General features: G+C 40.1%; 1 protein-coding gene across 4 annotated transcripts in view; it reads left to right on the top strand.

Annotated features, from left to right (window-relative positions):
* The first annotated feature begins 2,867 nt into the window (after positions 1-2,867).
* Positions 2,868-22,628, top strand: part of LOC122544716 (A-kinase anchor protein 9-like) — a 54,979-nt gene continuing 35,218 nt past the window's right edge. The window contains exons 1-8 of one of the 4 annotated variants that reach the window (XM_043684019.1): positions 6,480-6,534; positions 7,121-7,314; positions 9,648-9,707; positions 10,634-10,726; positions 11,391-11,469; positions 13,450-13,564; positions 18,269-18,453; positions 19,430-19,584. In XM_043684019.1, the coding sequence (XP_043539954.1) occupies positions 9,682-9,707; positions 10,634-10,726; positions 11,391-11,469; positions 13,450-13,564; positions 18,269-18,453; positions 19,430-19,584 (653 nt within the window). In that variant the 5' untranslated portion in view covers positions 6,480-6,534; positions 7,121-7,314; positions 9,648-9,681. Of the gene's footprint in view, positions 3,028-6,456; positions 6,535-7,120; positions 7,315-9,647; positions 9,708-10,633; positions 10,727-11,390; positions 11,470-13,449; positions 13,565-18,268; positions 18,454-19,429; positions 19,585-22,628 lie in introns of those variants that run through there. The other 3 variants (XM_043684027.1, XM_043684009.1, XM_043684036.1) reach the window with 3 other exon arrangements.

Here is a 22,628-nt window from a genome sequence, read left to right as displayed (position 1 = left end):
ACTTACTACTAACAGACTAGTTGCACTAGACCTTCAGGATTGACCATGATCCATACTCTGGACTGTAATGAAATTGGATCCCTTGTCTCTCATTGACACAAGCACCAAATGACTGTGTTCAAGATCCTGAACTGATTTTGGAGGATACCCTTGACCTACTGTGTCAACACCTCTGACTGATAATAATCCCCCTTGATTAAGGACTGCTTCCCTGAGATTTTGAGATGTTGCCATTTGATGGAAGCCTATGCTTTGTATTTGCTGTGTAGGCTGCTGGCATATGGTATAGATGTGAGATTCTTGTAGCACATTGCAATATAACACAGTATCAGTAGTCTGGACAGATCATTGATTCTCACAATCCAAGCTAACTTGCTTTATGTCCATGCTAAAAGGCAAGACAAGACAGAACTACTGTGAGGTTGGGTGTCCGAAGTTGGCGGCAAAGTACAAAAGGGCAAAGCAGGGATGCAATGATCATCCAACTCTGTGCAAAGTGACTGAACACTAAGAAGGCAAATGAAGACTTTGAAGTGCATTTTGGGATGGATGCCTTTCCCTGCTAGGCTGAGCAGCAGCATTACAATGCGAGGTCAAGAGTGTAGTGCTGGAAAAGCACAGCAAGTCAGGCAGCATCTGAAGAGCAGGAAAATCGATGTTTTGGGCAAAAGCTCTTCATGAGGAATGAGACTGGGAGCCTCAGGGGTGGAGAGATAAATGGGAGGGGGTTGGGGCTAGGGTGTAAGGTAGCTGAGATTGCAATAGGTGGATGGAGGTGGGGATAAAGGTGATAGGTCGGAGGGGAGGGTGGAGCGACTAGATGGGAACGTGTCATGAGGACGGTGCTGAGCTGGAAGGTTGGAACTGGGGTAAGTTGGGGGGAAGGGGAAATGAGGAAACTTGTGAAATCCACATTGATGCTTTAGGGTTGGAGGGTCCCGAGGCAGAAGATGAAGCGTTCTTCCTCCAGGCATTGGGTGGTGAGGGGAGTGGTGGTGGAGGAGGCCCAGAACCTGCATGTCCTCAGCAGAGTGGGGGGGGGGCAGTTGAAATGTTCAGCAATAGGGTGGTGGGGTTGATTGGTGCAGGTGTCCTGGAGATGTTCTCTGAAGCGCTCTGTGAGAAGGCGTCCTCGGCAGAGTGAGAGGGGGTGTTGAAGGTGTTGGTGCATTCCATGGAGCAGTACAGAATTCTATACTGTACCTTTATTTTAAGTGGGCCCGAGTTGGTGATATAATAAAGCTGCTCCATCAGTGTGAAGGAACTATTGACCACATGTCACCCGTGAGATGTTGAAGACTGACGGCCAAGATGGAAGACAGAGGAGCAAGTGACATCAGGTGCCGATGACCGGATTTGCCACCATCTAGCTTCTACCCAGTGTATGAGGGAACAGCAAACTGCATTTCAGTGAGGTGAAATGAGGTGCTAATGAAATGTTAATGTTGTAAATGGACCTCTCATTGCTCACTAGCAAGATTGTTATCTTGTTGTTCAAACCTTGGATGGCAAAATTGGATATTTTGCTCTAGATATTGAGAATCATATTATACTGATCTTGCTATATTTTCCCAGCTAACTTGCCATTGTCTGTCATTCCAGGGCCTGGATGAAATTCATCCTGAATCTTTTCTCACAGGTGAGAACATATTTTGATAATGGTAGATTCATGTTCACAAACCGATTCTTGGAAAGGCAAATAGGATTGGTGGCAAAATGGATTAGAATGTAATGCAATGATTCAGTTTGCAAATAAATTGCATTATGGGAAAACCTGATATGTGCAACCCTAATGTATGCAATTGTTATAGATCAATTACCTGCATTTTTCCGAAGATTGTGCTGACAATTTTCTCTTAAAAGCTTTCCCCCTTTTAACACCGAAGGATTATTTAATTGAATCTAGCATGAGTTATATTGAAGCTATATGCTTTAATTGTTAAACAAAATGTATTTGTCAAACCTGTATTGATCACATTTAAAACATTAATATTGTATTATATTTTAATGGATGTGATCAGCAGTTTTGAAATAGATTGTCAATGTTAAGCTTTTGTCAGAAGCCTTATGTCTATCTTGACATTCTGGTCAGTTTCGGACAATGGGGTGGGGAAAGAAAACAGTGAACACAAATGTTTGCCAACCTATTTGCACACCCAAAGAAATATCCATGGAAGTGCTAGCTTGCAGCTACCCAGTAATTTAAATTTTAGATTTTATTGTCATATGCACTTGAGTGCAGGAATATAAGAATACAGTGAATTGTGTACAAAGTCGCCAATCTCCGGCGCCATCTTAATATACAAAAGACAGGATTAAAAACAGAAGCAGAACTAAAACAAAAGGCTAAACAGAAAAGCAAACATCCAGATCACTCCCCTGCCTCTGCCGTGAGTACTCATCACCAGAAAAACAAAACCACCAAGTCTATCCTTTCAGTCTGTGAACAGAACTACATTAACCAAGCTGTAACGAAAGAGTCGATTCTTCAGTAATTCTACAAATTCAAACACTAACTCTTGATATTAATGTTAGGCATAATTAGGGTAGAGAAGGGAAAAAACAACAATCTGTGGAAATCAACTGAAAACAGGATGTTCTAGAAATGCAGTGCCTGTTCATCAGCATCTGAAACAATATATTTCACTTTTCAACCAGGGAGTAAGGAATGTACCTTTATTTATTCATAGGATGTTTGTGTCCAGAGGGCAGTTAAGAGTCAACCACATTTTTACACTTAGCTAACATGTCTTTCAATAACAACTTGTGTGAAATGCAATCACTTACATTGTACCAACAAGACGCATTTGTTTCTTTACTCAGTTCTTCTCGTTGGGTGTATGTGTGTGTGTAAAGTGTCAAATGGAGCCCTGATTTCATTCCTGGGTCAGGTACTCGGAGTTGGAAAAATATTTTCTCCATGGACTCAGCGTTTAAAACTGTGGCAGATTGTACTGTCCGTTTTCAGTGATGTGGGATTCAGGTAACTCATGATGAACAGAGGAGAATGCCAGTTTCTAATGTGAGGTGAGTGAGAAGCCTACCTTGGGACTCCAGCACCGTGGCCAAACATTTAAAGATCTAAAATATACCTCCAGGCCTCAATCCTCAACCCCATACTCCCTATGCCTCATCAATACTAACCCATACTAGTATTAAATCTCTACTGATCCCCCATGATCTCTCTTATCTGCTATTTAAGTTTGGGAAATAATTTTTTTTTCCTAAATTCTCTATTGGAATTCTCGATGACTACCTTAGTGAACTGTGGCAAATGGAGTTTAATCCTGAAAATTTGAGACGATGCATTTTGGGAGTGCTAACAGGACAAGGGACGTTGAGTGGTAGGACCTAAGGAAGGATCAGAGGCACTTTGGTGTGCATATCCATTGACCCTTAAAGGCTGCAGGATAGCTAGATAAAATGCTTAATAAAATAAGTATTTTTTTTTTAGTCAAGGTATTGAATACACGAGCAGGGAGATAATGATGGAGCAGTATATCATGTTAGTTAGGCCACAGTTGTGTTCAGTTCAGATTGCAACACTTTATGAAGGATGTGTAGGGCTCTTGTGGCACAGAGATAAGATCACTAGCTCTGGACCAGGAGTCCTGGGTTCAAGTCCCACCTGCTCCAGAGGTGTGTAATGACATCTCAAAATGGATTGATTAGAAAAATAGATTGAATTTTTTTTAAATAGGCTGCAAAGGAGATTCATCAGAATGTTGCCTGGGCTGGAGTGATTTAGCTATGAAGAGACACTGGATAGGCTGAGATTGGTTTCCATAGAGCAGACAAGGCTGAGGGGAAATATTATTGAAACATAGGAAATAGGTACAGGAGTAGGCCATTTGGCCCTTTGAGTTTCCACTAATATTCACTATGATCATGGCTGATCATGCAATCTCAGTATCCCATTCCCGCCTTCTACCATTACCCCTTGATTCCGTTAGCCACAAGAGCAATGTCCAACTCCCTCTTGGATATATCTAATTAACTGGCCCAACAGAATTCCACAGGTTCACAACTCTGAGTAAAGCAATTCTTCCTCATCTCTGTCTTGAATGGCTTACCCCTTATTCTTAGACTGTGACCCCTAGTTCTGGACTTGCCCCAAAACTGGGAACATTCTTCCTGCAGGTTGCCTGTCCAGTCCCATCAGGATTTTATCTGTTTCTATGAGATCTCCCTTCATTCTTCTAAATTCCAGCAAATACAAGCTCTGTATGTCAGTCCTGCCATCCTGGGAATCGGTCTGGTGAACCTTCACTGGACTCCCTCAATAGCAAGGATGTCCTTCCTCAGACTGGGAGACCAAAAGTGCACATAATATTAAAGGTGAGACCTCTCCGAGGTACTGCATAGCTGCAGCAAGACACCCTTACTCCGATGCTTAAATCCTCCCACTATGAAGGAGAGCATGCCATTAACTTGAGGTGTACAATATTTGAGGGGCGTAGACTGAGAGAAATGTTTACCTTCAGTCCAAGAGTGTAGTGTAAAAATTGGGAATTTTAGAGGAGATTTGAAGGAGAACTTCTTCACCCAGAAAAGTAGTGAGTATCTAGAACTCGCTGCTTGAAAGGGTGGTAGACTAGAGCCCTCGTGACTTTGAAGAACTATTTATATGCGGACTTGAAATGCCACAGTATTCAGGGCTATGAGCCAAGTGCTGGAAAATGGGATTAGAAGAGTGGATGTTTGATGTGGGTGCTAGATGTGATAAGTCGAAGGGTCTCTTCATGCTGTGAAAAGTCTATGACTCTTAATCCCAAATACAAATACTATCCTCCTGCCCACCTCAGGAAGACTTGATTTCCTCATTGCTTTAGAGCTAAAAATGTATTGTTGGAAAAGCGCAGCAGGTCAGGCAGCATCCAAGGAGCAGGAGAATCGACGTTTCAGGCATGAGCCCTTCTTCAGTGCTCATGCCCGAAACGTCGATTCTCCTGCTCCTTGAATGCTGCCTGACCTGCTGCGCTTTTCCAGTAACACATTTTTAGCTCCTGATCTCCAGCATCTGCAGTCCTCACTTTCTCCTTCCTTATTGCTTTACCCAACCTGAGCTTTCCATGGTGAAATAGGTAGAGGAGAACAGGACTTCAGCTTGTTGGCTGCATTAAAAGTTTTGCTTCTTTTGGTTCAAACATAGCATATGTATTGCTCTCTCGAGCAATAATGCGAAAGTTCGGACACAAAGAGCCTGTTGACCATGTGGAATGGGGGTGGTTGCTGGTCCTGTGGCAACATCAAATGCTGTTTGTCTTCTGGAAAACCAGCCCAAAGAGTAAATTTAACTTTATTTTTTTCAAATAGAAGGCCATTGTTTGCTTGTGTGTAAATTTTGAAAAGCCCCTTAATGAATAATTGAATAATTTCACATTATATTCATTTTAATATTGTCATCGAAATCATTGCAAATGACTAACACAACCCTGTTTAGGCTCCTATTAAATTTACAATCTATGATCCTGTCATTAATGCCAGAAAATGTGTGTCCAGAGAGAAGGCAAAGTTTGTCCAATAACAGGAATACTCCTTCAGCCTAGGATATTTATTGATCAGTCAACAAATGGAAAGAAGTGAAGGTCTCTTTAATTTCCACATTATAAATGGAGTGGTTTGTTTTGTAACCTCTGTCACATTTATAGTGTGGTGAAGCCAGTCCGATAAGAGGGCATGTTGCTGACTGATTTAAAAAACAGACTTGTGATTTGCTTTGGACTTGGTTAAGACTCTAATAGAAGCAAATGAAATGGTAAATGGTATGGACATGGGTAATCTGAAAGACTATTCTAAATTACACTGAGGATAGAACTAGGAAGGATTAGTAAAAGATAATGATCATAACCAGGAGGTTCCTCATGTAGAGGGCAAACACTTGGAAGAGTCACCCTGATAGTGGATTAAAAAACATATTTTTGTCAAGGTCTCTACATGACAATAGTCTCAGAGTTTTGCTAGATGGAGGAATAAGGTGACTTTAACAAACAGTATTGTTCATGCCTGAATACTTTTCGATGTAGAGAAACGACATGGGAATCGCCGTGGATAACTTGAAATGTGGGCGATTCAGACTTCGAGTGGACAAATGAGCGGGTTGTTTGTGAGATTGTTCATGGGACATGTAAAGTTATCATTCCCAACAAATGTGGGGGAAAAAATGAAAATCATTCCAGTAAAGTGATGCCATTTACAAGTATAGAAAAGCGGGCCCAGTTTTAAAAGTAGTTGAATTTTATTTGAGTCCCATTTGGGTAGTTTCCGAGATTATTCAGTGCTCTGCCGTTTGTGAGTCCTCTTGCAACATCAGATTCTACATCAAAACAGGAAAACAGATAACCTGAAAAGTCCAGGAATCTACTTTGTTCCCTATTACAATGAGTCCCGTCCAATTAAAAAAAAGTCGTAAAATCACCTTGCGTGAGGACCAGGTACAATAGCATCATTTCCTGGGTCAGACGGATGTTTGGTTTCCTCTTAGTAACGAAGCTCTGAGAAAACTGCAACTCAGGAGCAGTTCAGAGTCTGCAGGTATGTGTTGCTGCTTTAATTTGTGAGTTAGTGCAGAGAAGTGGCATTCAAATAACTGGAGCGTCTCAGCATGTGCTGCCATTCAATAGCTGTCCCGCCCGTGCGAGTTTTATCCGATTTATAGGTTTCAATCAGTTCTGGTTAAAACTGCAAATTCTGATGCTTTATCATTCTTTCAAACAGATTTTGTGCCACAGTTGATTGGTTTCAACTTTAATTGTGCTTTTAATATTCCAGAGGATCGGCAGCAATGTTTCTGATCAAGTTATTGTGAGGATTGCCAAGCTACCAAAAATGCCAATGGAGAACCGGATAGGGGATTGTATACTGAGAACAAAGAAGCACCGTGACACAATGCAAAAGGACATTAATAAACTCTCAAATAATTGGCAAATGAGTTTCATTATAGATAAGTGTAAAGTGGTACATTTTGGTAGGAAGAACAAGGGGACCACGTGCACCTTTTTACAATGAGAGTTTAGATGGGGAAGAGCAGCAAATAGTCTAGGGCCCAAGTCAGTAAAAGTTGCAAGTCATGTTCATAAATAATTTAAAAATTATTAAAATACTGGTTGTTCTTTTCCAGATGGATTTGACTAAGAAGCACACAGATTACTTTGAAGGTGTATGGATCTTTGGTTAGACCACACTCTGAGCTGAACTTTGCAGTTCCCCACTAGCAGCTTTGCAGGCAGATAGGAGTGCAAAAACAATCTCTGGATGACCTACTGGCCACCCTCTCACCCATTCCTGGCCTGACTGCAAATTTATGGAGGATAGGTGAGACCTCCCAAGTGCTCCATCGCCAACTTGCCTTCCATCATGATGTCCTCATGGGAGGTTCCCCTCAGTTGTATAGACAATGCTGGAATCAATGAAGGTCATGGTACAAGGACACTTGAGAAATCTTGTGATTGGAAAAAGTCAAGACAACTGTATGTAAAGGAAGTAATTTGCTAAATTTAAGTTGCAACTTGAGTGGATAAGACCATAAGATGTAAGAGTGAAAGTTGAGAAATACAGGATGTATTTGGATTTTCAAAACAAAATTCAATCAGGTGCTGCACAAGAAGTTATTGCTTGAAATTAAAGATCATAGAAGCATGTCAATGAGAATAAAGAGTTAGTTGATGGACAGAAATTGAGAGTGGGTATAAATCAACCAGCTCTGGTAAACTGGCTTGAACCAGTGTGGGAACCACAAGAATCAGTGCTTCAGTCTCAACTATTTCTAATCTACATCAATAATTTAGGAGGGGACTGAGTGTGATGTATCCAAGTTTGATGACAACAAGTTGGATAGGAAAATAAGCTGTGAAGGGAGTGCAAAAATGTTGAAAAGGACAGACAGGGTAAGTGAAGAGCCAAGCTGGAGTCACATGTAGGCCAGACTAGGTGAGGATGACAGAATTCCTTAGTGGGCTAGACAGATTTTTCAGCAATCATTTCATAGCAATCAGTAGATTTTTAATTCCAGATTTTTTTTATTGAACTCAAATTCCACCATCTGCTGTGGTGGGATTCAAACCTGGGTCCCAGAACATGAGATGAGTTTCAGGATTAATAATCTGGTGATAATATCACTGAACCATTGGCTTCCATAATGAATGTTCACTAATGGATTCTTGAGATGTGGGGCTTGTTGTGCAAGGAAAGATTGAGTAGCATAGTCTTTTATTCCCCAGGATATTTTTAAAAAGAGAGGTAATTTCATTGTAGCATATAAAATTAATGAGGGGCTTAAATGGGTCAGTATTGGGAAGATGTTTCACTTCACTGAGGAACTGTTGAAGAAAGCCTCGAGAGGCAGACATTGAACATTAACCAGTTTATTACACAATGCAGCATGGGAAGACCACCGTCCTAAGTATGGCTCGGCAGAACTCCGATGTACAGCAAAAAGTTACAAGACTATATAGAAAACAAGACAGGGCTGAAGCACAGGTTGACCATTAATCACAAAGTGTCAGGATGGTCCATGGAGATACCGAATCAGGGGGGTCTGCCCTAAGAGATGCTCCACATTCTACAAGTAAACAGGACTGAAAGTTATCACCTAACATGCTGTTTACAGAGATCCATGATAAATGCAGGACAGATGTCCTTAATTAGAGGAACAACACACATTGGCAATATATCGTAGAGTGAAGCTAATTGACAAGAGGAGCTGCCTTTGAACAATTAAGCTACACGCCAGCAATGCATCACAGTGAGAGAGGAACTAAGCTATGTGTAAGAAAGCCTTCCACAGCTGCATGCCAAATACTATTGATCTGCTAGGTGAGGGGCACTTCCACAAAATGGTTTCTTAATCAGAAGGGAAGCCATAGCCCAGAATACGTCTTCCACAGGAACCTAAAACTAGGAGTCTCAATAAAGGGTTGGTCGTTTAGAATGGAGTAGAAATTTCTTCACTCAAAGAATCTTTGAATTTTATGCCTCAAAGCGGTGTGAATGCACAGCTGTTCAATGTGTTCAACTAAGAAAATTAGAAAGAAGGAAGTCTTAGGATATAGGGTTAATGTAGGAATATATACCTGATGTTTAAAAAAAAAAGTCAGTTACGGTCTTAGTGAATGGCAGAGCAGGCTCAAAGAGCTAAACACCCCGATTATTTCATTGCATTCATACTTGTTATTTCTCACATGCAAATGCTGAAGTCAGAATGAAGTTAACTGCCATCCTTTGGCTCTTCTATCATTTTTCTCTTTGTTCCAGTCATTTCCCCCAGGTCAGCATTTGCCCTACTACCAAAAGAGTTCTCCACCAATGCCAGCTGCCATCTACCATCAATTATCAAGAGATGGTAGTCCACCGCTCACTGATGTGGAAGTCCTACCTCAGAAAGCTGCTATTTAATCTGATTAGCTGATAGCTCTATCATCCCAGCAGGGGAATACTAGGCATGGTGACAATTACTAACTTCCTCATCGGGCCCAGCATTTAAGTAACATGAATTTTAACAACAATTTGTCAGCCCAAGGCTATAAAATTATCCAAGAGCTGATTGAGAATTGCATGAGCAATTCATTATTATTGGAGGAGCTGTGGAATGGGTTCCCAAATAGTCCCACTTCTAACCTTCCTGTTTTGTTGTTTTTCTACTTCCTCAGGCTCATCTGGAAAAGGAGTTAATTGGTACTCAACATGAGCACTTTTCCCAAATGGTTCAAGTAAGATTACACAAAATAAATGTTTTTTGTTTATTTTTGCTAAGTATTTTTCAGAACACAATCTAACCACCACCCTTTGACATTCAATGACATTACTATCACAGAATCCCCTACTATCAGCATCCTTGGGGTTGCCATTAACATAGTGGCAACAAGAACAGGTCACAGGTTAGGAATACTGAAGTGTATAACTCACCACCTGACTCCCTAAAACCTGTACACCGCCTACAAGGCAGAAATCAGGAGTGTGATGGAGTATTCCCCATTTATTTGAATGAGTTCAGCTTCAACGCCATCCAGGATAAAGCAACTTGCTTGAGTGGCACCCCATTCAGAAGCATCCACTCCCTCCACTACTAATGCTCAGGAACAGCAGTGTGTACTGATCTACAAGATGCATTGAAGAAATTCACCAAGGTCCCTTCAATCGTACCTTCCAAACCCACAACCACTTCCACCTGGAAAGATAAGAATACCACCACCTGAAAATTTCCCTCTAAGCCACACACCATCCTGACATGGAAATGTATTGGCATTCCTTCAGCGTTGCTAGATCAAAATCTTGGAAAAACTTCTTGAATGGCATTGTGGGTCTTCCTACAGCACATGGACTGCAGTGGTTCATGAAGACAGCGTACTTCCTCTTTCTCAGGGGCAACTAAGGAAAGGTAATAAATGCCAGTCCAGCCAGCAATGCTAACATCCCACAAGTATATAAAACAGTGGGAGTACTTAGTGTCTACCTAACGTGGGGCAAATTAGATAATTCATCATGGATAATATTGTAGGGGAAACTCAGACTGGCTTGTTTGTGGAAAAAAATGTTCTTACATAGAAAATATTGTGTATTCTGACTACTTTTATAAATATTTGTGAAAAAATACCATATTAGCATAATACACAAATGTCTTTCTTTCCTTCCATAGTTCAGCGGAAAGCCCTTTGGCTAGTGTTGAAACTGAGTTCATTAAGAATCTCCAGCAACAGATCTATTATCTAGAACTTGAAGCCAACTTTCTATATCCTTTCCACATCAAGTTTGTTCTTGTATTTTCTGGATAATTACTAAACAATCACTCGGTGTGCTCTTTTATTTATTTCTAGATTATACATGGCTCAATGGCTTTAGGTCATGTCCCTGATTTGACTCATTCAAACTATTCTAAATGGGTAAACGTCAGGCCATATATCAAATACGATCCATTGAAGCAACGTAACAGTCCATTCAATGCAATGAAAGGCTCAGCCAGTCCTAATGCCAGAAGGGCACCTTGATCATACAAACATGCCAGGCATTGCCAATGTCAGTGATTAAAACTGTTTATAGTCAGATTTCCAAAACTTCCCATCAGGCTTTCAGCATTGAATTTGGGGAAAGCTAATGAAGTTTTGTTAGAAAGTGTAGGAGGGCCAAATAGCACTGGTCTCTGAGGAAGTACAGAACTGCAAAATATCACGATTTTGGCAATATTATAGCCATGGTTTGACAATATTCTTTTGTAAGTTGAAAGTGTTGCCTTTCTCTTTAATAAGTATAAGTGACTGAGAATATTTAACTGATATTTAGAAATTTGGAACAAACTAAGGTATGGTTTTAATAAAAGGAACCCAGTCTCAAAGTGGTGCCATAATATTACTCATTATCTGCTTGTTTTTCTTTTTAATATCTTAACCAAAACATACTCGCACTCAAACAAAAAAGTCTACCACCCTCCAACCAAAGGTAGAATTGGAAGCAAAGCGAATGTTACAGAAGCTACAGGTAATATCTTTTCTTAGCAAATCATTTTAATTGCTGCTGCATAACCTAAATTTCAATATAGTGATATGAGGAATGTGTGCAGAGGAAAAGTTGACTTATTAATAGAAACATGACAGGACAGCACCTGCCATCCCCCACTCCAATGATCAATCTGCCTAATAAGTAGCTTAGTAAGTTTATCTTTGCAGCGTAGCATGTACTAGATTTTATCTTGGACAAAAGTGGCAGATGGAGTACAATGTGGGAAAATGTGCTGTTTTGCACTTTGATTTGAAGGATAGAGATGTAGTCTATTTGTGAAATGGGGAAAGGCTCCGGAAATCTAAAATGCAAAGGGACTTGTGAGTCTTACTTCAGGAATCTCTTACAGTTAACATGCAGGTTCAGATGGCATAGCAAACATGATGTTAGCATGCATTTTGAGAGGACAAGAATACAAAAGTAGGATGGATTTCTTCAGCTAGAGGGTGATGAACCTGTGGAGCCCATTGCTGCAGAAGGCTGTGGAGGCCAAGTCATTTAAGACAACGATAAATAGGATCTTGATCAATAAGGGAATCAAGGATTATGGTAAGAAGTTAGGAAGAACAGGGTTGAAAAACAGGATTGATCAGTCACGATTGAATGGCAGAGCAGACTTGATTAGCTGAATGGCTTTAATTCTGTTCTAATATCTTGTGGTGAGCCAGACTGACCTCCCAGTCACCGCCCATTTTAATTTCCCTTCCCACAACCTTTTCGACATGTCCATCCTCGGCCTCCTCCATTGCCACAGTGAATCAGACTGCAAATTGGAGAAACAACACTTCATCTTCCCTGGGCAGCCTACAACCCAGAGAATTCAACATTTGAGTTCTCCAATTTCAAACAACCTTCCCACCCATCTCCTGACTCCCTTTTCAGCCCTGCCGTCTCCCTTCCATTCCATCTACTGAGCCTTCCTTCCAGCTACCAACTGGAGGAAATTCCTTCCAGTCAAGTCGTACTTATCACATTTGTTCACCTATCACTACCTCACCATTCAGCCCTTTCCCAACCCAAACCACCCCCCTCTCCATCTCCCCTTATCTGCTGTTCCCCTACCCACCTCCATTCCTGAAGGGTTATACCTGAAAAGTTGACTTCCCCACCTCCTGATGCTGCCTAGCTTGCTGTGTTCTTCCAGCCTCCTGCTTGTCTACTCTGTACTACTTGGCAGGGAAGGTGATAGACATGATGTCCCAGTAAACCTCCTTTATCAAAGTATTGGGTGTTAAAACTTGCAGTTCTTCTGGAGGTAAGCTGGAAAGGTTGGAAATCAGCTCCAAAAAAATCATCTCTATTGAAGCCATTTCCTGGGAGCAATGTTGATGATAACAAACTCTCAATACTAAGAGTTGCTGAGTACTCAAACCTCAAAAAAGGGGCCAATCTATCAGCAACTTGCTGATTGACAAATGTGCCTCTGTTTGTGGATCCAAACTGGAATTTTGGCCTCCATTACCCAATCTCAAGTAGGATTGGATTGATGATGGTTGGCATGTTGCAACTTTGACCCTATGCCACTTATTTTGCTGAAAATAACTATTTACTGGATGGCTTTCTATCCACATGATAACAAGAATTTAGAAAATTGTATTTTTAGCAATGTATCTGAGGAACAGATGCTTTAAATGGGAGTAAAATAGTGCACTGCAGAGGGTGACCTATCAAGACTTATTCCTCAGACAAGGCCTTGATAAGCAGATTAACTAATCATTCTCTCTTTGGTGTTTGTGGAATTTTGCTGTTAACAAATTGCTGTCACTTTTTGCTACATCATTACAATAGTGACTACACTTCAAAAATAGTTGAGCCATGAAATTCCATAGGCTCCTACAAACATGAATTATTACTTTCTTTGTATTAAAGACTTGATTCAAGTATTGGGGAAAAGAACTGAAATATTTTATTGGTCACGACTGATCAAGCCCTTTTATCAATTTGTATGTAATTATTCAGGAGATGCGTTCTCAAGTTGATGGTCTACACTTAGAACTGAAAAGAAAAGAAGCCAATTTAAACATGTTGCAGACTCAAAAAGAGAAACTCAGCAATGAATTTAATCTCTCAGAAGGCAAGTTCTGTGGTTAGCTCATGAAGTACAGGTAGTTCTGGGATAATGTATGTTTCAGCACTGCGATTTGGCTATAATGTCACTGAAGAATTAGGGAATGGTATTTTGGAGAGTGCTTACCTCCTTTGGCAATAGCGTGATTCCAGCCAGGATCAGTTTGCGCACTTTGTTCTGTGCATGTGCCAATGTCTGCACTGAAGTCTGTGTCATCCTGCGCATGCGGCGATGTCAGCTTCCGACAGAGCAGCTTTCTCTGAGAGGTACTGGAGAAAGAGTAGCTTTCTTAACATTTTTTAGATGCACTGTTCAATTTATTTTTGTTTCATTAATAAATATGATTTTAACCTTCATCCAGGCTGTGCTATACTTTGTGTAGACGTTTGGGTAATCTTTGAGCAATCATGAATGATATTTTTTGTGGGTCTGCCCCTAACCTCACTTTTCCCATAAGCCCTATTATTTCTATTGTGCGACGTCTTTATTAAGCAAGGTTTCGCTGGAATGCAACTACGGCATTATTGGAGAACAATCCGTACGCAAATTCTTTTTTGCTTTTTTAAAAATTTATATATATATATATGCTTAATTTGAAAGTTGATTTTACAGCACCAAAATCTTGCATTTATACAGTGTATTTAGCAGAATAAAACATCCCCATGAAAGTTTCAGAATGCAAAACTTAACACTGAGCCATGTCAGGAAGAGAGAGAGTTAAACAATAATGAAGTAAAATATGAAACTCAGCAAGAGAAGAGGCTCGACACTGAAAGGAGAGGCAACTGAGTGATATATAAAGTACTGCAATATTGAAGCCTTGGGACAAGGAGGAGAGAGACCTGAATGATAGCATCATGAAATGTAAGTAATGGCAGCGGAGGAATCCTGAGATCAGAAGGGACAGCTACTGGGCAAGAGTAAAGTCAGTGATTCAAGCCTGGCAGCACAGCTGGGATGAGTGCAGAAGAGGTGGGAGCTGAAACTAGTTCAAAACAGTGAAGAGTGACGTGAGAATCAGTGCAGAGAAGGAGGCAAGGCAGAACTGAAAGGAAGGAAAGCTGCATTTTAAAAATGGAGGTTATTAATTTTAAATCTTAAGTCTTTAAGTCTAAGTTTTACTTCTATTAGATTTAGATAAGATAAGTTGCATCTCCCTAAGTTGGCACCAGTCTAGCCTGGCAGTCTCTGTGGTCTGACAGGTAACAACATGATCAGGTGGAAAGCAGATACTTTAATGCTGCACAGCATTTTTTTAAAATTGTGCTGAAAAGCTCTCATGACCCTGAAATGTGACCTTCCATCTTCCTGCAAATCCTCTGGCCCAGCAAAGACTCAGTCCCAGGTTTGGGTGACTTACGAGGCACGTAGGAAGTGAGGCAGGCCACCTCAGACATGATAAGTGCATATCCTGCTTGCCATGGGAATTCTTGGAAGTGTCTCAGGTCCTAAACAACCACGTGCAGGAAGTATCATCAGCTGCAGAGGTTTGAACTCTAGCCATAGCCCAACCTCTGCCTCACTGGCTCAGTGGCAGAGCAGGATAATGAGGAGGACAAAAGAGGGATTGTGATAGGGTATTCGATGCTCTGGAACAGACAGGCATTTCTATGGTTGCAGTTCTGATTTCAGGATGCTATGTTGTGCTTCCTTTGTGCCATAGCCAGTGATATCCCTGAGTGGTTGCAGAGCACTGAGTGCCTCGGATACAAAACCAGAGGCTGTGGTTCGATACCAATCTCGATTACAGAGAGAGAATGAGGAGTAAGATCCCACACACACATTTTACAGAACTAGGAAATGAAATTAAAACTCAAGAACTCAAATATAGTCTTTGCCAGATACTCCTGGCGTCATGTATCAGTGAGGACAGAAATAGGAAAACAGGGCAAATGAATGTGTGGCAGCTGAACTGTGCAGGAGGAAGAAATTTAGGTTCATGGGACATTAGCTTTTCATACTATTCAATGAAGCATGGCAAGAACCAATATTATTGCAGGGAAGTTTGCTGGCACACCTGGGAAGTGTTCACACCAGCTTGGCAAAAGAATGAGAAGATGACTCCACATTTGGAACAGTGAGTAGCAAAACTTCAAATAGAAGACAGAGTTTCAGTAAGCGAGCAAGAGTGACGGGGGCAGAAAAGGCTAGAAAACAAACAGAAGTTGTTCAGAGATGAATCGTATACACATCAATTTAATGGGCTGGATTTTCTGGCAGGTTTGAAGGCAGGAACTCAGTAAATTCAGAGACTGGCTTACCTGCTGCCTGCCTTCAGTAGCGGTTGTACCAGGAGCAGTGATGGTACTGGATGGCCTGCAAACAGATATAGGCCCTTAAGAGGACCTGCTTCATGACAACATCCCACTGCTGCCAGGAATTAACAGCAACAGGAAAGGCCTACACTCGTGGGCTGGTGGTGAAAAGGAATGGGTTCCTCCATAACAGATTCAATGGCGTTATTAGAGGGCCGCGACTAATATTTTATCTCCACAAAAGGTTGCCTACCCCAGCTGGCTCTCTCTCACTCCACCTCCTGTTGCCTTCACAGTGGTCTGCCACTTGATACCTGACAAGACCTCAAACACTGACTAAAATACCAGACAAACATTGCACACGTCTGTTCAAAAGTGCTGGAGAGCTGTGGCTGATTGGCCTGACAACATTTCTTCATAACCAGAGAAAACCCAAGCCATTGTCCAAATCCTAAAGATATCCACGATATTATATTTTAATCATTGTCTAGAGAGTATGCTGCTTTCTCTCTCATCTATTCTTGCACTTGTTTGTAATTAATATGCTGTAAATTCAACTGTTTTATATTCAAGTTCCGTATTTTGCAATCACTTTACCTTTTTTACCCTGATGAGGCTTGGAAAGTATCACAGTCCCCAAGATTTTGTTCGGTAGGTGAGTAAGAAAGGTCTATCCATAGCATTTACTCCTTGTGCTCATATCCAGTCGTCAAAATTGCTTTGCTTTACTCTTTCAAATTCAGTATAATTTCGCCAAAGCAATTTCATTTAAGTTTTGAGCCCTTTGCCTGTATACTGCATGAACCTTTACATACCTATCAGAATAGCCTTTCTTACTTGTCCTAATCCATCAAAACCACTTCCAATAGTGACACATAAGTTTCATGTACTCCACCCACCAACTGGTTCCAAATGGGCAGTGTTTAGTTTTTCTGACCACTTCAGATGTTTTACTACTTTTTCAGCTCAACTTAAAAAAAAAGAAGTTGCCACATTTATTTTTCTCAAATGTTGGTAAGGCCTGTCCAAATTTAAACATATCCTTACTGGACTTAAGGTTATGGTGTTTTCACCCCCCTCATCATAACCATCATCTTCACTTGAACCTCTTTTTTTTAACTGTTGTTTTATCGTCCGATAATGCCCATCTCTCTATTCTTTCTCTATTAGAAATTCTAGTTCCAGTTTGTCATTGCTCTTTTCTTTCTCAAGTTCAAGATTTTTTTATCTCCAGTTCCCCTCTCCTTCATTTCCAATTTCAACAATCTTTTGCTTTCTTTCTTTGCTAGTTAGAGTTCTATTTCTAATTGCTTTGGGTTTTTTTCCCCATGTTCGAACTATTTTAGCTTTAAGTCCATTGTAACAAACTCTAATGGGAGGTGTGCACTACTCCACAAGCCATATCAAAAGTATAAATGTTTTACTTAATCAAAATGTTCAATTTGGTTTTATTTTTTACTCTTATCTAAAATGAGACTTTATTTATTTTACTCAACAAAATCAAAATACCCCATTATTCAAAATAAACTTAGCCTTCAAGCAAGTGGCAAAACTAATTCTGAACTAAGATACCATCCAGATTTAAAGTAAATTACCGTTTAGTCCTAAACCTGCATATTCGTACAGAGACAGGACAAGACACAACTTGAGAGGTATTATGGGATGGGAAAAATAAGGAAAATACAACCCTGGTGGGATTGAATGGAAATTAAAAGGGTAGAATTAGGTTGACTTCTCAGTTGCTTCACCTTCTTGTCAACTGGATAAAGTTTCTGTCAACGGCAGAGTGATGGAAGATCTTTCATTTGGGTGGAAGATAGTTAGATCCTTGGGTTGCGATTACCTTTCAGTATTTGAGGATATCAGAGATGCTGATGTCTTGAATTTTCTGATTCCCAGAAAGTAATTCAGAGATATTTCTTCAGATAGCTTTCTTTGAAGGATTGTCTTTAGACAGAGAGAGAGGAGATGCCAGCTTTCTTCCAACAGCTTCCAAATTTGTAGCGAAACAGAAAACAGACATCCAGAGCTTTTGCTAAGCGACAATGAAACCCTAAATCCGAAGAATTTTCTTCAGGTTTGTCTATCAAACCATTTCTTATCTCTCTTTTCAAGCTTTGGTTTATCGCCTTCTGCAAAATTATTTGCTTTTCCAGTTAGCAGCTAAGAGCCCCACAGTGCTTGGCAATTGACTTTTTGTCCAAACAGTTCAGTTTTCATGTCTCATAATCCATAAATATATGTTTTTAACAATGGAAATGCAATATTTATTGTTGTGCCCAGTAGGATATCATTTTCATCAGCTTACTTTGTTTACAAAATGACAAATCTGCCCATGCATAACTGCAGTAAATGTTTACAATATATTGAAATTAAGTTAAATTAATTTCGAAGTGTTTTCTCAAATTGGTGCCTTCACTGGTAGTTAACAGTATAATTTATTTATAACATGCAGATTCTTATTTGAAGGAAAAGCATTCTCTTGTGGAAGAAATACTACAGATGAAGAAAATGAAGGAGATCACAGACATGGCCCTCTCTCACAAAGAAATGGAGTTGCTGCAAAGCAAACAGGAACTGGAAAGACAAGTCACGAAACTAAAGAACAATCAGCATAAAGTTACAGTTATAAAGCAACAGGTCAGTTCAGCAGTCTTTCAGTACCCAAGTTTAGTAAAATTAAGTAGTTGATTGTTCAAATTAAGCAATGACACATTAGAGTGCAATTGCAAATTAGCAAGCAGTATGTATGCCTGTTTGCAAAATTAGTCCACTTAAATATGCAAACCTTGGCATCTACATCAATTGTTAATGCCCTATTTGCAATATTGCATTACACAAGAACATTAGAGGAACTTTACTAGCTGCCCTTGAAGGCTATTCAGAAATTGACCTGAAATGGTTTAATTTTATGGAGCCAGTTCTATGCTGCTCCTACCCACAAGAAAACCTCAACCCCTAGCCAGATCATTTGAAGGCACACAAGATCAACAATATCTCCTCACCTCCTTCCGAACAGACTGACCTGCCAGCCGGTTGGCTATTCATTGGAGCTAGTCACTGTCCCAAATTTTCATAACTACTAGTCTATTGGTACCCACAGCACTCCCTAAATGAAGCCGTCCAGGCCTACCAGCAATCTACTGATGTTGCCTGACTCTGGAAGGAAGAACACACACCGAGGTATAAACACCAGGTGGAATAGTTTGATTCAGTGTCCCACATCAGTCTGTTGTTGTTTTTATTTAACACAAGAATAGCCTTCTTCAAAGTTTCCAGAAGCCAAAATATCCATCCAAGGATTTAAATTTCTAGCAATTCGTCCAATGCATTCAGAATACTTACCTGTAGTGTCCCTGGACCCTGAGAGCCTACTCAAAAGTGCTTGATCCTGCAACCTCTTTGAATAAGGCCAGATCCTGATACTCCATTTCTATGTTCCCAGATCTCAAGGCCACTCTTATAGCTAATATAGAGTGATCCTAACTGGCACAACTCAGTTTATGGTCTTTTATGAATCCTGCATCTTACTGTAAACACAGTAATTAAGTTGAACATAGTGTAAAAATTTAAACCACACTAATTTGGTTGACTTTATTTGTTTGAACGTTTTCAGATTGAACAGAGATCAGAGCAAGAGAAGATGATTGGGACACAACTAGGAGAAAAGAGTCTAGAGCTATTAAAAGTGCAGTCAGCTCTCCAGGAGATGGAGGAAAAATACTATTCAAAGACAGCCACAATGCAGGCTAAAATTACACGTGATTTCAGGTACTAGCTTGTTAAGAAGAGATCAAAGTTTAAGCTAACCAATCAGATCAAGAATTCCAAAATGATACTATACTTTATTGCTATGCTATGTTTTTCCACTGAGCTTGATTAGCATCTTAATTTTTTTTGGAATAGAGAAAGAGATATAGGAGGTTAATTACTTGCACACCTAGTCATTTGCATTCAGAGTATATTGAGAACTTTGTTTGTGTTGCTGACAAAAATAATACCCAATGAACACAGTCCACCGATTTCTCAGCAACAAACCCAAACAAGTAGACAAAACACATCCAGAAACCCTAGCCACTCTCCCTGACATCAAAGACATCTCGGAAATGACTGGCAGTGTACTCAGACCCCTTGGCAACATGGTATCCCACAAACCCACCAACACACTAAAACAGCAGCTGATGAACTTGAAAGACCCTATACAGACAACGAGCAAAACTAATGCCATTTACAAAATACCGTGCAAGGACTGTAACAAACACTACATTGGACAGACAAGCAGAAAACTAGCCAACAGGATACATGAACATCAACTAGCCACAAAAAGACATGACCCTCTCTCACTAGTATCCTCACATACGGATGAGGAAGGACACCACTTCAACTGGGACAACACATCCATCCTAAGACAAGCCACACAAAGATACACACAAGAATTCCTAGAAGCATGGCATTCCAACCGGAATTCTATCAACAAACACATTCAGTTAGACCCCTTGAGAAAAGGAACAAGAAGTGACTTCACCACTGGAAATAACATCACAGGAAATGACAGCACCAACCCAAAGAAACGCAAACATGTAAATAGAAAGCAGGAATTTTCAGCATTGCTTTGCTTGAGGCCTACTGAAGATGTTACCTAGTAAGGTAACGAAACGTCTGGAAATGAACCTTTCAGCTCAGTGAGCAAGCCTACATCCAAAACCTCAACCTGAGCTACAAATCTTCTCAAAACTCACTAACCTCTCCCATATAAAGGACCAGTACATGGAGTTCTGAATGTTTCCCATGCTGCTGCTAAATAGTTGTACCTCTGCGTTCATAAGGAACAAAGTATATTTGAGGAGCAAGCTTAAAAAATATATTAAAACTCTGGAAATGCACCTAGCAGGAATTAAATTGAGGGAAAAAAGGAGGAAAATCTGAAAATTAATTTTAAAATCACAGTATTCAAAATAAGTTCCTGCAAACTTCATTTTTGGAACTGGGATTCTCCACAAATTGAATAAATTACTAGGTAGACAGGTACATTTGAATATTTAGTAATTAGGTATGTTAACTTCAATAGTAATGTGATGTCTTTGAGATCTAAAGAATTTTAAAATGTTAAATTACAATATTAACATTTGAAGGAGAGAGTACTAGTTTAATCAGTTATAAAGTGCTAGTCAGTGTATGAATTAAAAAGAGGCACTTGGGCAAGTGTCACAACCTCCTTGCCAGGAAGTAATTAAACACAGGCCGGTATGTACCATTTTCCTGGTGTTAGTTGGATTCTATTCAGTTGAAAGAAATTATTGTAATAAAGTTCAAATTTATTATTAGACAAAAGTCTAGTTTATGGATTTACAATGGCTGCGTAATAAATAACCCATTATTCCTTGTAGAGATATGTACTGATTTAATGCATACTATATTCGAACATTATAATCCAACAAACATCACAGATCATTAATGCATTACATGAATTATTTACAGTAAATAGCTAACAGAATGGCTTAATATTTACTATCATGAAGGAAATGGGTGTTTGTTTTTACCAACAGTACATTTATCCTTCCTGTACTCAATATCTATATTGCCATATTAACCAAAGCCTATGTATGTGCTTAAACAAGAGCATTAGTAAAATGCAGGAATACCTTGCCTGTTAAGTTTTAGCAATCCCATGAGGTACTGTGCAGCATATCATGAATTTATGTTCAATCTTTCAAAATTGCTGGTTAGACCTCATTTGGAGTATTGTGCTCAATTCTAAATACCACACTTTAGGAAATATATTAAAACATTGACTTTAAAAGCAAGACTTTGAATGAATATTACAAGAGGTCATATCCTCTCCACCCCAACTCCAAAGTGTCAGGCCAAACCACTAGAAACCCAGCTGCCTTGCAGCAGTCTGAAAAAAATAGAAGTTCCACCCAGGAGAGCAGCTGATTAATCACATTAACTGGTTTCTCTGCAGTTCCATCAACATTAGGATAGAATTGTGGTCACTACTCAGACTACAGCAGTCCCTGAGGAAGAAGTGTAATTATTTCTATACATCAGGTAATTCTAGGAATTTTAGATGGGCCTATCTGGCAGACCGTGAGAAGGGAGGAATGTGGGTGGTTGTTTTAGATGTTGTTGGAGGAGTATGAATTAAGTGGCACTTCTGACAGATACAGCGTATTATCAAGGGAGAGATCTCTTCCTGCCTGATAGTAACCAACAGTGAATACTGCTGGGCTGCCACCTTCAACGATCTCATGTATAATAGCAACAGAATGAAATTGCCAAGATGCCATTAATCGGTGCAAGAGCAGGGATGTATGCCTGATTCCTTACCTGTCCACTACAATAGGTACGAAGGTAAACTGGCCAAGAATATTAAGGAGGATAGTAAAAGCTTTTTTAGGTATGTGCAAGGCAAAAAAATGGTTAGGACAAAAATTGGGCCCTTGAAGACAGAAACAGGGGAATATATTATTAGGAACAAAGAAATGGCAGAGGAATTAAATGGGTACTTCAGATCTGTGTTCACTGGGGAAGACACAAGCAATCTCCCTGAGGTAACAGTGGCTGAAGGACCTGAACTTAAGGGAATTTATATTTGCCAAGATTTGGTGTTGGAGAGATTGTTAGGTCTGAAGGTTGATAAGTCTCCAGGGCCTGATGGTCGGCATCCCAGGGTACTGAAGGAGGTGGCTCAGGAAATCGTGGATGCGTTGGTGATTATTTTCCAGAATTCAATAGATTCGGGGTCGGTTCCTGAGGATTGGAGGGTGCCTAATGTTACACCACTTTTTAAGAAAGGTGGGCAAGAGAAAGCA

This window comes from Chiloscyllium plagiosum, chromosome 3 (assembly GCF_004010195.1).
Source record: "Chiloscyllium plagiosum isolate BGI_BamShark_2017 chromosome 3, ASM401019v2, whole genome shotgun sequence".
In the NCBI taxonomy this organism is placed as follows: Eukaryota; Metazoa; Chordata; class Chondrichthyes; order Orectolobiformes; family Hemiscylliidae; genus Chiloscyllium; species Chiloscyllium plagiosum.
The sequence above is the reverse complement of the archived record's forward strand: the minus strand, read 5'-3'. Positions and strand labels throughout refer to the sequence as shown.